This window comes from Juglans regia, chromosome 1 (assembly GCF_001411555.2).
Source record: "Juglans regia cultivar Chandler chromosome 1, Walnut 2.0, whole genome shotgun sequence".
NCBI classification, from domain to species: Eukaryota; Viridiplantae; Streptophyta; class Magnoliopsida; order Fagales; family Juglandaceae; genus Juglans; species Juglans regia.
This window is the reverse complement of record NC_049901.1, coordinates 35,149,132-35,166,097: the sequence shown is the minus strand read 5'-3', so window position 1 is coordinate 35,166,097 and position 16,966 is coordinate 35,149,132. Positions and strand designations below refer to the sequence as shown.

The following is a 16,966-nucleotide window of genomic DNA, read 5'->3' as shown; positions in this document are numbered from 1 at the left end:
CTGTGCAGTCGCTTTGAAAAAGAGTGTGGTCTATTATTAAAAAATTAATTTCTTTTCAGGTGGGTCCCTTATTTATTCACTTTTTTCAAAGCGACTGCACGGCGACTGCACGCTCACAACTGCAAGTATCATTTCTCTTAATTCTGTATGACAAAATTGCTACTATAAGCCTATAAGAATCACTCTCGTACATTCAGCACTGGCAACCAAAATCCATTGAAAAGACTGTACAGAGAGAGAGAGAGAGATGGGGAGAAGCCCGTGTTGTTCCAAGGAGGGCTTGAACAGAGGTGCTTGGACAGCTCAAGAAGACAGAATTCTCAGAGAATATATTAGAATCCATGGGGAAGGCAAATGGAGAAACATGCCCAAAAGAGCAGGTAACATACATATTATAGGAATCAAAGAGTGATTTTTCTTTTCTGTTTTGCTTGTTGTGTATGTCTAATTGGGATATATAACTGTTTCTTCTGCAGGTTTGAAAAGATGTGGGAAGAGCTGCAGGCTCCGCTGGTTGAATTATCTTAGACCTGACATTAAGAGAGGTAACATATCACCAGATGAAGAAGAACTCATCATCAGGCTTCACAAGCTCTTGGGGAACAGGTCTCTCTCTCTCTCTCTCTCACCCAGAAAATGGGAACTAATGATAGCTCTGATATGATGTAAATGTAAATGAAAGATTCAATTGACAGTAAGATAAAGACGACAGAGGAAGATGGATAATCTAGTTTTAGTTCATTTCTCAGGTGGTCTCTCATAGCTGGGAGGCTCCCGGGGCGAACAGACAATGAAATCAAGAACTATTGGAACACCAATCTGGGCAGAAAAGTTCAGGGCCACCAAAACACTGCCCCACACCTCAAGCTTTCAAGCAGCTCCGTTGAGAAGACTCTAAAGAACACCAATATCATTAACCTTTCCCACAACACAAACTCACTATCACTATCCAAAATGAATAATTTCCAAGTGATTCGGACCAAGGCAACTAAGTGCTCCAAGGTTATCCTGGCTCCCCAGCCTGGAAACATTGAACATTTTGACACCGAAAAGGCAGGAGCATCAGTCGAAAGTGAGCAATATCCCACCAGCAACAAGGCCGTGGAATTTGATGCTTTCAAGGGATCATCGTCGTTTGCGAGCACAGAAAATAATCAAACATCGGAATTACAGACGGATTTCAACATTGGAGAGCTTTGCTTCTCTGATCTTCTCAACTCTTACTTTCCAGATTCAGGTGACCTCAAATATAGCAACGATAGTAACAAGGAATCATCGACCTCTTTGAAGGAATCTATGATGTTTCTCGATGAAATGCTGCAAGATTGGACCAATAACAACAATTGTGCTCAATCGAATGTGGCTTCCGATGAACTGCATTCTTTGGCTTCAATGCTTGATTCCAAAGGGGAATGGCAGGTTGAATAATAATCGATTAACAAACTGGTCATGTTGACATGACAATGACATCTCAGACTTTTGCTCCACTTCACGACGCAAGATAATGTGTTTAATATTTCTGGGACACTGCAAAATTAGCCAGTGGCTGTGAGTTTAGCCAGGTTAATTGTTGTATGAATAAAGGGCTGTGCTGCGAATCAGCCGGAAGGCCCAGCACACTCTTCATAAAATTTTTTTTTTTTTTTTTTTTTTCTTCACCCTGCTGGGCTTATTCACACAGTATTCATAAATAAAACAGAAACAGAATCTAGCGAAGAAGAAAATGACTTTTCCAGATACCTTGTCCTCCTCACATGTCAAGCGCTCGTGCTGGTCAGCTATTCAGCATCTCATTTTTCCTACTTAAGATTTTTCCTACTCTGAAAAAGGTATATTCGAAGACAATACCATGCATGACGGCATGACCACCGAATATCTGAAGAACTATTTGCTTTTGTCTCCACAAATTAGCTTGGCCAAAACAATTCAAGCATTAATTAACGAAATAATATCATGAATTTTCACTTATGTTATTATTTTGCCACCCCAATAATAATTTCAGCAGAAAATAATACTCATAGTAAAATATAAATTGAGAAAAAAAAAATATTTGTATTTTCCAAGACGAAGTTTTTAAATGAAAATAGTAATTTGTTAAATTTCTCTTTCAGTCTCGGCTAGTGGGCGCCACTTTTGGCAGTGACCACGCAAATCTTTGTTTCAGTTTTACCTACTTCTCTCCTTCATATGTTTCGACTTTGGAAATAATGGGATGTTTTAAGTTGGCACGTCTACGCAATGTGGCTGATCTGTAAACATATTTTCAAACAAAGAATTATAGTCATTTGAAAATGGAGGAACAAACGGTTGATGGGTTTCATTGAAGTGTCTCCCTGCACCATCAATTATTGCTAAAAGTTTTAGCTTTAAGAGGATGGTTTGAATTCAAAGTCGAGTTTTGAATTCAGAACTACATTATTAATTTTATGGTATTTTGTTCAAACTCCACGATGGATATAAATCCTCAAGACTTGTTTGAATTGATCTGTAATATCGCTCCATGAATGGGAGCTTAAACTACATATGATGCCTGGAGGACATGAGGTCTATATATCATTTGGAAATAAGTCAGCCTGAGACAAGGAGGCAATTGACACTCGATGCCAAACCATCTGACTTTCAACATCAACAAAAGAATTGAAGGTCACAACTATGTTGTTAATTACGACCCTTGAACTGTTATTACTCATAGCTAGTTCTAGACGCTAGCAGTACGTACGTATCATGACTTGGCTTGGTTTGTATCATCTGAGTACAACAGCCTTTTTCATAGACACAAATCCCAGAAACTTTGCTAGCTTTTTACTTTGTGTAGTAGAATAATCAGTCAGATATTATAACAATTAGGGGTAAAAGTTGGTTCCAACAGGAGAAATCGACTCAGATCAAGATTGGTTGGTCTCAATATCAGAAATAGAGGATTGAGATTTTTTGATCTAGTACCAGTCTAGGGTTTTCCATCTTAGATCGGACCAGATCGACCAAATTTTTTTAACAAAATATATATATTATATATATTATTTATATAATAATTACTTAATTAATTATGTAATTTTCACCATTAAAAATAAAAAAATTTAAATATGTTATTAAAAAAAGTAATATTCTATCAATTAACTAATGTATAATATCAATTAACTAATTATATAGTAATTATATAAATTAAGAATATAACTTTCATCTAATTTATTATCATTGACCATATAAAATAATTTTTTTTATTGAGTTAGTTACATAATACACATTAATAATTCATTTAATTTTAACTTGATATTTTAAATAAATTTTTTTATTATTTAAAAAAAAACAGACCAGACCGATCTATCTGGGCTAGGGATCGATCGGTCCAGTCCGGTCTAGGGAAAATGATCCCCACCCCTCCCCCCCCCCCAGCGGGGACCGGACTGGACCAATTTCCACCCCTAATAACAATACTCCTTCTACATTAGAAATCATTCACTGTTCCAAAAATTTAAGTCAATGTGAAATAATAGACTTAATTATTTGTATTACATTTTTAACACTTTACCTCACCATGTGAATAAAACCAATGAAGTTCAAGTTGTCCAAAAAGTTCCAAAAAAATGCAATATTTGTGAAGATATAGGGCATCCAACAAGTGAATGCCCTACAATTCCAGCATTTAAAAAAGTCCTTTTAAACTAAACTAATGTTGTTAACATGGTGACTAAACCTTTTGCAGGTCCATCTTCAAACACTTACAATCGACAGTGGAGGAGTCATCCAAATTTTAGTTGGAGGAATGAGCACTCAGCTTAGTCCTCATCTCATGCATCTGTAGGGCTTACCAGTATGCATTTGCCCTAGTGGGGTAAGAGCCATCCCAATATCCTGCACCAGCACCTTTTGGATAGAAGAGAAACCTTAAGGAAGCTATCCATCAAATGGCAGCAAACCTCCAATAGTTCATGCAAGGGCAAGCAACCATAAATAATCAAAATACATAAGCTATCAATGATATTAGGGGGTCATTAACAAGGCTAACAACAACTTTAAGTGTGCAGGAGAAGGGAAGTTCCCTGCACAACCCCAACCAGCCCCCAAGGCCAAATTCATCGAGTAACAAAAATGACTGAGGACTCAAGTCTAAAACAAGTGAAAGCTATCACAACATTGAGCAGTGGTAAAACTCTAGAAAATCCTACTCTTGAACAAGATACCACTGGTAAGGTTTCTAACCCTCTTTGCATAGAAGCTGAAAAAGAACACTGCACTGCACCTGGACCTGCACCTTTCCCCATAAGGTTGACTTCCTTACACAAGGATAAGAACCTCGCTAAAATCGTAGAGGTTTTTAAACAAGTATGGATTAACATACTTTTGTTGGATGCTATTCAGAAAATTCCCACATATGCCAAATTGTTTAAGGACTTGTGTACTATTAAAAGAAAATTAAATGTGAAAAAAGGGGTCTTCCTGACTAAGCAGGTCAATGCTATCATTCAGAGCAATACCCCACCCAAATATAAGGACCCAGGCTCACCCACTATTGCTTGTATAATTGGAAATTCAAAAATTGGTCATGCATTGTTAGACTTAGGGTCTAGTGTGAACTTGTTGCCTTATACTCTGTATGAAAAGCTTGGCCTAGGAGAACTGAAACCCACCTCAATCACTCTGCAGTTAGTTAACAGTTCCATAAAATTACCCAGGGGATAGTGGAAGATGTTTTAGTCCAAGTTGATAAGTTTTATTACCCAGTGGACTTTGTGGTTCTTGATATGCACCTTTGAATAAATTATGTGTTTCAAGCACCTATAACTTTTGGGAAGACCATTTCTTGCTACCTCAAATGCTCTAATAAATTATAGAAATGGTGTTCTAAAATTAAGTTTTGGAAATATGACCTTAGAACTAAATATTTTCAATTTGTGCAGGCAACCCCAAGAAGTGGAAGAATTGCAGGAAGTAAACCTGTTAGAAAGCATTTTTTCATAAACTTTTCCACTATCTTGCCAATCTACTAATTCATTAATTGATTTAGAGGATGATTTTGATCCAATCAATACATCTACTGAATTTTCCTCTATTTCATGTATAGGGACTCAAGCCGAACCACAGTGGAAACTCAAGTTTGAACAACTAGCTCCAGTGACAGCAACAGTAAGACACTCAAAGGAGTAGATCCCAACATGGATCTCAAGCCCTGCCAGCAAAACTTAAGTATGCCTTTTTGGGACCCCATAGCACCTTCCCAGTGGTAATTTCCTCTTGTTTATTAGTTAAACAAGAGGAGAAACTATTGGAGGTCCTAACAAAACATAAAAAGGCCTTAGGCTGGACCTTGGCCGACATTAAGGGTACTGACCCTTTAATCTACACCCATAAAATCTACTTGGAGGAGGATACCAAACCTTCTAGAGAAATGCAAAGAAGGCTCATTCCTTCAATGAAAGAAGTAGTAAAGAATGAGGTCTTTAAATTGTTGGATGTGGGTATCATTTACCCCATATCTAATAGTAGGTGGGTTAGCCCCATACAAGTGGTTCCAAAAAAATCAAGGTTGACAGTAATTAAAAATGAGAAAAATGAGTTAGTGCCCACATGGGTGACTACAGGATGGAGAATGTGTATTGACTATAGGAAGCTTAATGCTTCCACTAAAAAAGACCTTTTCCCTTACCATTTCTCTACCAAGTCTTGGAGAAGGTTGCTGGCCATGCATTTTATTGTTTCTTAGATGGATTCTCAGGCTATTATCAAATTGAAATAGCACCTGAGGACCAAGAAAAAAACACTTTTACCTACCCATTTGGTACTTTTGCATTTAGAAGAATGTCTTTTGGGTTGTGTAATGCCCCAGCAACTTTTCAAAGATGCATGCTTAGTATATTCAGTGATTTAATTGAGAGTAGCTTAGAAGTCCTTATGGATGACTCCTCTGTTTTTGGGAGCACTTTGAGAAATGTTTGACTACCTTACAAGCGGTTTTTGCCAAGTGAGAAGAAACACTTACTGCTCAACTGGGAAAAGTGCCACTTTATGGCCCAGCAGGTGTATAGTATTGGGGCATATAGTGTCCTCAAAAGGTATTGAAGTGGATAAATAAAAAATAGACCTGGTCTCTAAACTCCCCATACCTAAAGTTGTAAAGGACATTAGGTCATTCTTAGGGCATGCTAGGTTTTATAGGAGGTTTATACAAGGTTTTAATTCAATTTCTAAACCTTTATGTAAACTACTCATGCATGACACTGTTTTTTATTAGACCACAGAACACCAAAGCGAATTTGATAAACTCAACTGTAATGAACAACTGTAATGTGGAAAGTGGCCTAATAGAAGATGACCTGCAACTCTAGTGACCTAGTCACACACTGAACACAGTTTGGGGAATGCAATTGTATTATCTATTTCCTGTGAGCAAGTGATTGCGTATTATATGAACTTTTGAGTTAAGCTACTTTCTGAACTGTGGAAGTTAAAATAACCCATGCTTTTGACAAGTCCTTAATTTGTAGAATTCTGAATGATAGTTTGAATAGTTGAAAGAAAGAGTAATTCCTAGGCATCTATAGCATCATTTGCTAGAGGCTAGTAAAAAGCTAGTTGGAGGGTGTGATAGAGTGGACATAATGTACTAAATAAGCATAAAGTTGAGGAAATTTTAGAAAAAAATCATGTTACATTGTGCTTAGTAAGTAGTATCATCTCGTTCTATTGTTTTTAATTTTTTTTCCTCTCAATCTTATTCTATGATGTTTTCAGTGTTTTCTTTCATTGTTTACCAACACACTATATGTGAGTAATTTCTAAAACTTAGGCTCGAGATTTCTTTGAACGGTTTGTGTTTCCTAGGGTTTGTCATTTCCATTGTGCTTAGTAAGTAGTATCCATAAAGTTTTCTTATCATCTGTTATATGATGCTATTCCAGAGCTTACTTACCTCTCTTTGATCCATCGTAGACTGAAGGGCATGGTGGATTCTTGGTTTGTGTGAAACTTTGGTTTTTCTTAGCAACGATAGTTTGATATTAACATGATGGAGGTTATTTCAAGAGTTTAATTTGAGCATGAAACATATACATTAGCCATACAGTTTGTTCTTGACCGAAATAGTGTTTGTGGAAATTGAGAAATCCTAATCCTTCTTGTGAAACCAAGCTGTGAGAAGGAACCCGCAGCTTAAGTGTTTGACAAAAGTTTGATTAACATCAAAAAATTGTTTTAACTCTTCTTTTATTTGAAATTGAAAAATTCAAGTATTATTGAAAGATCCTCCAAAAAGATTCATCAGAATAGGAACATTGTTCAAATTGAAGGAAAGTGAAGATTAAATCAATTCATTTCATTCCTGTGCATAATAAGTCAGACTCAATAGTCTAAGACTTGTTTCCATCCCTTTTCCATAAACATTCTTTCTAAGTTTGAGTAAATAAGCATTCTCATTTTAAAACACCACGGTTTAGTTCTTTAAAAAGCTTTAATCCTTGTGAAATCAATCTTGGTACTCTTCCTAGAAACAATTTCATATCTTCTACACTTGGGAGACACTTTAATTGAAGAGACACCACGAAAGTCTGATAAAAGAGGCAAAATTTTAGCATGGAGAACTTTGCCTCGATGGCAAAGGAGGTGGACTAGCTACTCGCTATGAGGTTCATCCAGGAAGGCCCTAAGAGCAAAGCCAAGATATCCACCGATGGAACTGTTGGTGTTCGCACTTGTAGTGGCTGACCATTAGCTAAGGACTTACTTTCAAGCATATCCGATAAAGGTCGTAATGGATGCGTAATTAAAGAAAGTCCTTCAGTGCCTTGACACATCCGCAAGCATGGTAAACTGGTTGATTGAACTAAGCGAATTCTACATCGACTACATCTCCAGTATGACCATCCAAGGACAAGATCTGGCGAACTTCATCTCTGAGATAACTGGACCTGCTGAAGCTGCACCTGCCCCACTAGAGGACAACCAGTGGCATGTTTACGTTGACGACTTGTCATGCCGAAAAGGCAGGAGTGTGGGGTTATATTTAGTTTCCGACGAAGGTGAGGAGACCTACCACTCGATAAGACTTGAGTTCAAGACTACACTTGAGGTAGAGTATAAGGTCTCACGACGCGACGGACTTAACAATAAATTCAAACTCCGAGATAGTGGTGAACCAAGTTAAAGGGAAGTACATTACGAAGAGTGAGAGACTCCAGCTCTATCTGCAACAAGTATGGAGAGAGTGCAACTGCTTCTGGAGCATCACTATCAAACGAATTCCCTAAAAGGACAACTAGAAAGTGGACTGGCTAGCATGGGCTGCATCGGGCATAGATGACACATAACTACTTTGGAAACAAGGGTAATAGAGGTCCCAACTGTGGGAATCATGACCTTAGAAATAGGGGACATCGTCCCTGATTGGGCTCATGAAATAAATTTACTTCTAATCACTAGAGAGCTACCAATCTGAAAAGAGGAGGCTATGAGAGTAAAGAATAGAGCAACTCGCTTTGTCTTTGCAGAAGAGAAGTTGTACGAACGAGGTTTCTCTTCCCCCTCCTCCAATATATCTCCTCAAAAGAGGTTTAGTACATCATGGCAGAAATACATGAATGGCTATGTGGAAATCGCTCGAGCAGGATGACCCTGGTGTTAAAGGTACTAAGAGTTGGTTACTATTAGCCTCGAGCCCTCCATGACAAGGAGGAGTTCATCCAAAAGTGTGAGAAGTGTCAAATGCACGCGCCGATAATGCATTGCCCATCTGAGGAAATGACAAATGTCACCTCACCTTGGCCTTTACTAGGGACTAGATATCGTCAGGCCATTGCCACGAGGAAAAGGCGGTGTAAAGTGCATTTTGGTGGTGGTGGACTTCTTCACTAAGTGGGTGGAGGCAGAGCCCACTCTCTCCCTTCCTCTTGACTCAAACTCCACTCTTTTTGTAGAAGTAATTCTTCCGCAACCTCGCTGACCCCTTCTTTCTTATATTTGTTTATTTTCTTCCAACCGAAAACAAGGTTCCAGATTCCCGCGTGAGTGGTTCTGCCAGCCAACTTTTTTTCACCTTCAATTCTTTATTCTCCTATTTTCCTGCATGCCTTTTTCATCCATATTCTCTAGAAAAGAAGATTCAGTGATATGCGACTTGATTTATAGAGTTCAAGATTTAGTGGTCAGTAGCAGATTGATCCTGGTCGGTAGGAATTATCCCATCAGATAGATGCCTTGTGCACTAAATAAAATTGGTCTCCTCGCTTATCGAGAAGACAAACTCCCAATCAGGATTATAGAACCCTTTCACCTACCAAGTAGATAGACTCCCAATCGAGATTATAGAACCCTCTCGCCGACCTACCAAGCAGTAAAGCTGCTCACCTTCTACCTCATGATTGTCGATGATGTCGTTTAGATTTGTCTTTTAAGTTGGTCGTTTAGACTAGTCACCTAATCTAACCGCCTTCTGGTCGCGAGTTTCCTCGCCTACTAACAAGTAAGTCTACTTACCTTTGGGCGAGAGAAATCTCTTTGCTACCCACGGGATAAGGCTCCTCGCCCAAATCTTATCAGCTTTCTTCAGATCTCGCTACCTCTCATCTGTCTAGATCTGTAGTCTCTTATTTTGTTCCAAAATACTCTTCTTTCGCACTAAATCTTCTCATTCCTTTAAATCTAAGAAAATAAAGAAAACTATGTAGAAATAAACTAAAATTAACAGAATTGAAGGAAAGCTGACACTTTTCATAATTAAAAGAGTAATAAAAATCACACTTATCATGTAACAGCCCGCTAGAAATTCATTGGTGGAATTTCTATTGACTTTAGGAATCTCGTGAAAACCCCATAAGTTTTTACGAATCGACCAATCGCATAGGTTTTAGTCTGTCAACATAGTCAGTGTTATCACTCACTATGGTGCTAGTAATATGAGTTTAATTATTTGAGGTAATTAGAAGTGTTAGAATGCGTTATGGTCTACGCCATTGGACTCAGAGGATTATTTAGGATTTTATGGCGCAATAACTTATTTTCATAATTCCGGACGAAACGTCTGTTTAAAATTGTGAAATTATTTTTAGGGGCACTTCGGGGTTGAATTTCGTTAAGCGATTTTCACTATAAGTTAATATGAATATTTAGAATTTTCTAGTACTAAGTTTATTATGTATTTTTTTTGGAGTGAGTAGTAACCTCGATAAGCGCACCCATTGCAGTGTTTTCAAAATCACAGTGTGGAATGTCCAAATTAGGTTAGAGAAATTTTATTTGGACACTTGGCAAGATTTTAGCCACACTTAGTGAATGGTATTAGACACTTGACACAAAGAAGAACCATTAGATAGATTTGTGAAGGAATCAAGGTGTGAGATCATGCCACCTAAGCAAAGTTGTGTTTCATCTGTTCAACCAAATTGTGCAAGACCAAAGAGGGTTTCAACCCTAGCAAAACCCTAAATGATTGGAATCCAATTGAAACCCCAAAATCTTGGTTGAAACCAAAACCCTAAATGGTTTTCCCAAACCCTAAAGTTGGCCTCCAAACCCTTTTTAATCCGATTTCTAGCATTGTGTTTAATCACTTGATTAAATCACTTCCACATGCTATTAATTAATCAAATCCTTGTTATGACATCATTATTCAACCTTTTAAACCTTGGGAATTTGTTTGGGCCAAGAAAAATTGATTTTGGGCTTGATAGCATCTCAAACCCTAACCAAACCCCCTTTAAACCCCAAATTGAAGCCCACTTAGTGGGGCCCACCAAGGCCCACGAAATTGGCCACCTTGGCAAAGCTTCTTGGAGAAGTTTCCTCCCCCACATGGCAGACCATCTACTGCCATTGGCTACACCCAATAGTGCCTTGATGTGAAGGAGAAATCCACTCCATCAACCTCCATCTTTCACAGCTGCTGCAAGCAGTCTCTGCGCCTCTCTATTCTCCACTTTATGTCACATATCCACCTCCAATCAAGGGTCATTCAAGCCCATAACTTCTCTCTCCAGAAGTCTAAAGTCATGCAAGACATACTTCTCTCCATTTTATCACTTCTTTCTCCCGTTCTTAGAGAGAAACCCAAAAGAGCTCTCTAGGGCAGATTTCTGGGACTTTTTGCGTGGCTATTTACGACCCTTTGAAGGTATGTTCGCACGATGATTCCTTCACATAAGTTGTTCGTCTTTGAGTCTAGTTTCCGTGGATATACTATTAGTCTCATTACATTCTCATTTGGCCGGTCAAAAGTATTTTTAACTATGGAAAGGTCATTCTGGGCGTGAAACTGGAGAGTATGTTATGTTTTGGAAGTTTTGACCAAGCTAATGGACTTATCTTGGTCCGAAAATTTTATGGAGTGTTGTTAACATGTGTTTATGAATGTTCATTGAGGTTTTGTTGCATGAATAAAGCTTTTGATGATAGATTTGCTTAGAGTTAGAAACTTGAAAACTGGGAGTGGAAAAACAGTTTCTGTTTGGTGAAAGTTTGAATATTTCGTGGTTTAATCTTATTCCAAAGGCTTTGATATTTTTATATGATGATCTTAAGCCTCTTATATACATGTTAGGATGTTATTTCGAAGATATTTAGTATTATTTTTAAAGATATGATTTTCTATGCGAGAGGATTTCGGTTAGGCCTAAACTTTGATGTTTTTGAGTTAGATCCATGTTTTATTAAATTTTAGCCATGTGATTTTAAGTTTGATGGTGGGATATTCTTTAGGACACATTTTTAAACCATTTGATGTGTTAGTTTGAAGATCACATGTCTTTAAGCCATGGATCAAGAGATTGATCATAGTTAGTTGGGAAAATCAGTTTCTGTTTTGGACTAAGTTTAAAACCAAAAACTCCAAGTGTTGTTTTGTGTTTTTTGGTGAGTTTTGTTTGATGTTTTAAAGCATGTTTGATCTTAGGATGATGTTATGAATATGTTAGAAGTAAGATTTGATTTTTTGGAATTCTTGGAGATGTTTTTATTAAGGTCAAAACTTGTGATTTAAGGTTTACTTTTTGTTAAAAAGTTTGGGTCTTTTTACAAAAAGTTTGGTATTGATAATTAGCTTTTTCTTAATGGATAGTTTTAAGGGTGTTTTTAAACTTAGGATAGGAAGATCTTTGTTACAAGATTTTGGTTTATTCATGAGTTTTGGAACTTGAAAGAATTGCAACCAAAATAAGACAAATGGCCTATGTAGGTTTCGGCCATAGTGAGTTTTTCATAGTTGTTATTGGTTTTAAATTTTTCTGAGTTGAGATTTGAGTTTGGGACAAAATTTACATTAGGAATGTAAATTTTGGTAATTTTTTGGAATTAGGATATCAAATCCTTAAGTTATGGGGTAAAATGGTCATTTGCCCACATGTAGAGGGTAAAAGGGTAAAATGGTAATTTTACTCTAAGTTGTCTCTTTTCACATTTCTAATTGTTAGTAATTAATTTCTAACTTTTAGAATAACCTTTTACAGTTTCTCGTGTTTCGCGCTTTATTCTAGTAGAACGCGACGATCGAGGTAAGTTAGCTTTTAACTTACTATCAGTTTAATGTGTATGAGTGATAAGTAATGGAACTAAATTGTATGTATGCATGTTATCATATGTGCCATGCCAAGTCATTACATATTTATCTGTTACACAGAATTTATTCTGTCATGAATTATTCATCTGTTACAAAAGATTTTCTGTCACGTATTCCTATACATTGCAAGCATGTCATGTTAAGTTAAGTATGCCATCTGTTACATGTATTTCATGTCATGTAAGATTCATTGTCACATGTTACACCATGTTATGAAATGTTGTCTGTTATATGTTATGCCATGTTACGAAATGTTGCATGTTACAAGTATGCCATGTTATGAAATGTTCTATATTACATTTATGTCTCGAAGTATGTCATGTCTGTCGTCTTACGTTCATGTCACGTTATGCTACGTCAAGATTTCTGTCTTTTATGTCACGTTCATGTTACGTCACGTTACGAAATGTCATGTATGCCAGTTAAGTCATTCATGTCAATCACGACCCTAAGCGCTAGGATGGGGTAATATCCTAGTGGAACTCTTTTGTTCACGCTGGAGTGTCTAAATAGGTGTGAAATTCCCTGGGTTGACGAAGTACAGTCAACAGGTTGCAAATTGGGCCTAATTAGCTGGTCACCGGAGCGCGCCAGGCACTAACGCCGATGGTGCCACACATTATGTTACGTGTGTCCACAGCAAGTGTGGCACAAACAGATAAGTCATGGGGCCACAACAACTGTGGAGCATACACTACGTGAGACACAGCAATTGTGACACGTAGACTACGTGGGGCCATAACAACTGTGGAGTACGTATTAACGCACTCACAACTAGTATAGAAACATGTGATGTGATGCGGTAATCGGCAGGGACACACGGCTCAAGGGGACCTGTCTAGCACCCATATGGTCATTTTAATGATTAAATCTATTGAATAAGATTTCAAGTTCATGTATTTCACGTTCAAGTCATGTTTCAAGTTCATGTTATGTTACGTTCAAGTTTACGTTCACGCAATCATGGTAATCCCATGAGACAAGAATATGTTTCAAGTTCATGTTATGTTATGTTCACATTTACGTTATGTTCCAAGTTCACATTTATGTTATGTCATGCTCAAGTTCATGTTCAAATTATGCATGTTCACGTTCATGTTATGTTTTAAGTCCATGTTATATTTCAAGTTCACGTTCATGCTATGTTGCAAGTCGCGTTCATGCTAAGCTTCAGTTTCAGTTTAAGTTATGCCAGTTATGTTATGTTCTATGTCAAGTTATGCTATAATTACTTATGATTTGATTGTCCATTCATGCTTTTACTGCCATGCATGCATCATTAACCTGTGTGGAAGTTTTCCGTTAACTTGCTGAGATTTGTAATCAAATCTCACTATGGTAGTCCCAACTACCATTTCCCCCGAATGGTAGATTTTGTTATAGGATCTGAAGGAGAACCGGGAATCGACCAACTGGAAACGGCCGACTAAGCGACGGTGCGACGTAGATGGTATTACAATAGTTACCTCAGATTACTACTTGTATTGGTGGAGTTCAATCTCCAGCACTCTTTTGATCACAACCTTATGGACTATTATTGTGATCTTAGTTGTTTAGTATGTCGTTAAGTATGGAGTATGTTTTAAGTATTTGAGATATTTTAGTTTGGTGCATAGTATTGCTAAAGAAAAAAAAATTATCCGCTGCGAATATTGCATAATGCTAGATGCATGTTAGGAATATTGCATCTTATATGTCATGAACGGGGGCAGGTAACCTTGTGTTGCATGTCTCGACACTTCAAATGTCCGTCCGATCCCAAGCGGAATTTGGGGGAGTCACATATCAAGCCCTGACTGGGCCGACAACACCACGAATTGTTCAATCTTCACTCTCATCAACAGGGCCTTGCTCTAAGCCTTTTCCTAGTGCCCTTATACCCGGGCATAAACCTTCCCGATGCAAGCTCGCTCATGAACAGGGCACTAGGAAAATGAGTTTATTATTGTAATGAGTTTCCTGATACCCAGGTGATGAAAATGAGTTCACGATAAACTCATTTTCATCACCCCCCACAAGTTTATCATGAACTCATTTTCATCAGGGACGATAGGTGGAGTACTTAAGGGTTGGCCCAAACTCTTTGTGACTGCTTTCCTGGCGGGAAACTCCCAACCCCTTCCTGACATGAAAAAGAACTTCTTAAACCAATCCTTGACACTGGAGAATCGTTGTTCAAGGTGGGTAACTCGAAACTTAGGACGGGACCTGAAACTACACTTGTTGGCCTCACGACCCTGTATCTGGTGGGTATGGAAAAACTCCATAGCTGTTAGGTCAAGATATTCTTCATCCTGATCATGCAACACCTTGCACCAAAAAATGCAATAAGACATCAATATCCTCTAGGCGTTGGGGTGAAGATACAAAGGGGCCAGCAAGACAAAATTCCAAACGTCTTAAACAGGTCGGCAGAAAGGGAGTCGCAACCCGTTCGAGAATATCTTGGGGTCTGGAGGCACCTTCTCAACGAACCCCTCCGAGTCCACGGCACCTTGATAGAGTCCTAACATCTCGAGAGTAATGCACTCTAATACCCCAAATGAGGCACTAACAGCATTTAAATCTAAGCGAGAGGTGGATGCAATCCAGTGGTACCCCTCAAAATATTGGGAAGCATCACGGAACATGCGCCCCAAATACTTAAAGGAGGATTCGGGACACGAAAAATGCGATTCTCAAGAAGGGAAGGATTGTTGCTCTAAGCTAGGGGTACAAATAGGTCTACTGAAATCGTTGGAAGGTTTATGATGGAAATGTGACAAGTGTCAAACAAGGTGGGATGCTGGAAACAAATCCCGTAACTCCCACCACACGATTGGACATGGAAGATGAATAATCGTACATTATCTCAGGACTAGGGATGCAAGCTATAGCGAGAAATGGTCATGGGGGCATGGAAACGTCGCGAGACAAAAAAATTAATTGTCACTGCTCACACAGTAAGAATTGGTAGGGTAACTAGAGGTATATTTTACCCCCTCCATAGAATTAGGTTTGTGAGGCCTGTGCCCACAGAGCCTCTAGGCCTCAAATCAAGGCATCTAGTCCGACTTGATATCGTGAGGAGAAGGCCTAGCTTGAGTGACTTGCAAAAAGTGATGTTACATTAAATGAGCCGGCATGGAGTGTAAGCTTGAGATCCCAACTAAAGATCCTGTTGTCGACAAGAAACTACCACATTAAATGTGGCAGTGTGGCAATCTGAGCAGAAAGACCTTGACGAGGTAAATATAAATAGCATAAAATTCGATAACAATAGGAGGTTAATCACTCTGACCTCACTCTCAAGCACTTAATATCTTTTAATTTTGGCATCAGAGGTGTCACGGAGACACCCAACCACCACGTTCTTCTCTTTTACAGGCACATGGTGCAATTCTTGACTATTGGTTACAAAATACGCTTTGACATACTATAATTTATGGTCACCTGAGATAAGACACCTTGCACGATATGAGAATGACATATGTTAAAACCGGAGAAAAAGTAGCAAAGGTGTGGAATGATCCTAAATATAACGAACACTAAATACATGAGAAATTTCCCATATTATCTACTTAAGGATTTTCTAATATGGAATAAACGAATAAATTGAATGGCCTTTAAATGCATAGACAAAGGTAGAGATCGAGTATGTAAGGCAATCTCGAGCACTATGGTTATCTATAGAGATCATAAAAGTTGGAGATAGCCGAATCTGCCAAATAGAACCCATCAAAGTGTGCAGCACTGCCCAGTCATGCCACAATTCATGGAGTGAGTGATGGGGATACAACATGATAAGCTCAAGATGAAAGGTCGATGTCATGGGTGAGAGATCTCAAATTGGAGTTTTGAGGTGCGAGAACATCGCAATGGTGGAGGAAAGTGTCATTGTAGAAGAGGAGCGAAGTAATAATGGATGAAGAAAGAGATATTGCATTTGTTGGGAAAAAAAAATGAAAGAAAATACTAAGGGATTGAAAGTGAACATTTATGCAGGACAGACAAAGGCACAATGAAATGAGGCATTGGTATATATGGATATTGCTTAAATGTTACTTTGCACTGCAAGAGAATGCACTGTTTGGGAAAATGGCATTTTTGTCCCAAAAAAGTATCAGAGACAAAATATTTTCATCTCTAATTTGTTCCAAAAGCTCGATCTCAAAAGGTTTTTTGTGATGAAATTTAATTTTGTCCCAAAAAATACTTTTATGAACGAAATCCGGGCAGAACCAGTTGAAAGCGTTCAAACGAGAACATTCTTTTGGGATGAAACATTTTCGCACCAAAAAACCATTCGAATGGAATATCTTCTGTTCAAACGATCGGGTAATTGTTCAAACCCTATCAAAATTTGATTCAAACGACCGAATTTATTTGATCTTGTTCGAATGGAGGGAGTGTTCAAACAAATATATTTTTGTTTGAACAAAATTAATC

At 38.1% G+C, this 16,966-nt stretch overlaps 1 protein-coding gene across 1 annotated transcript; it reads left to right on the top strand.

Annotated features, from left to right (window-relative positions):
* The first annotated feature begins 213 nt into the window (after window positions 1–213).
* On the top strand, window positions 214–1,729 carry LOC109008735 (transcription factor MYB1-like). The gene is made up of 3 exons (XM_018988950.2): window positions 214–380; window positions 477–606; window positions 750–1,729. The coding sequence occupies exons 1-3, from the start codon at window positions 248–250 to the stop codon at window positions 1,426–1,428; spliced, it is 942 nt and encodes a 313-aa protein (XP_018844495.1). The 5' UTR covers window positions 214–247; the 3' UTR covers window positions 1,429–1,729.
* The last annotated feature ends 15,237 nt before the right edge of the window (window positions 1,730–16,966 follow it).

Excerpts from the sequence above, each read along its gene's own strand:
- LOC109008735 (XM_018988950.2), top strand. The coding sequence starts at position 248 with ATGGGGAGAAGCCCGTGTTGTTCCAAGGAGGGCTTGAACAGAGGTGCT. Across the intron at positions 381-476 it reads AAACATGCCCAAAAGAGCAG|GTTTGAAAAGATGTGGGAAG; the intron begins GTAACATACATA and ends TTTCTTCTGCAG. Across the intron at positions 607-749 it reads CACAAGCTCTTGGGGAACAG|GTGGTCTCTCATAGCTGGGA; the intron begins GTCTCTCTCTCT and ends TTCATTTCTCAG.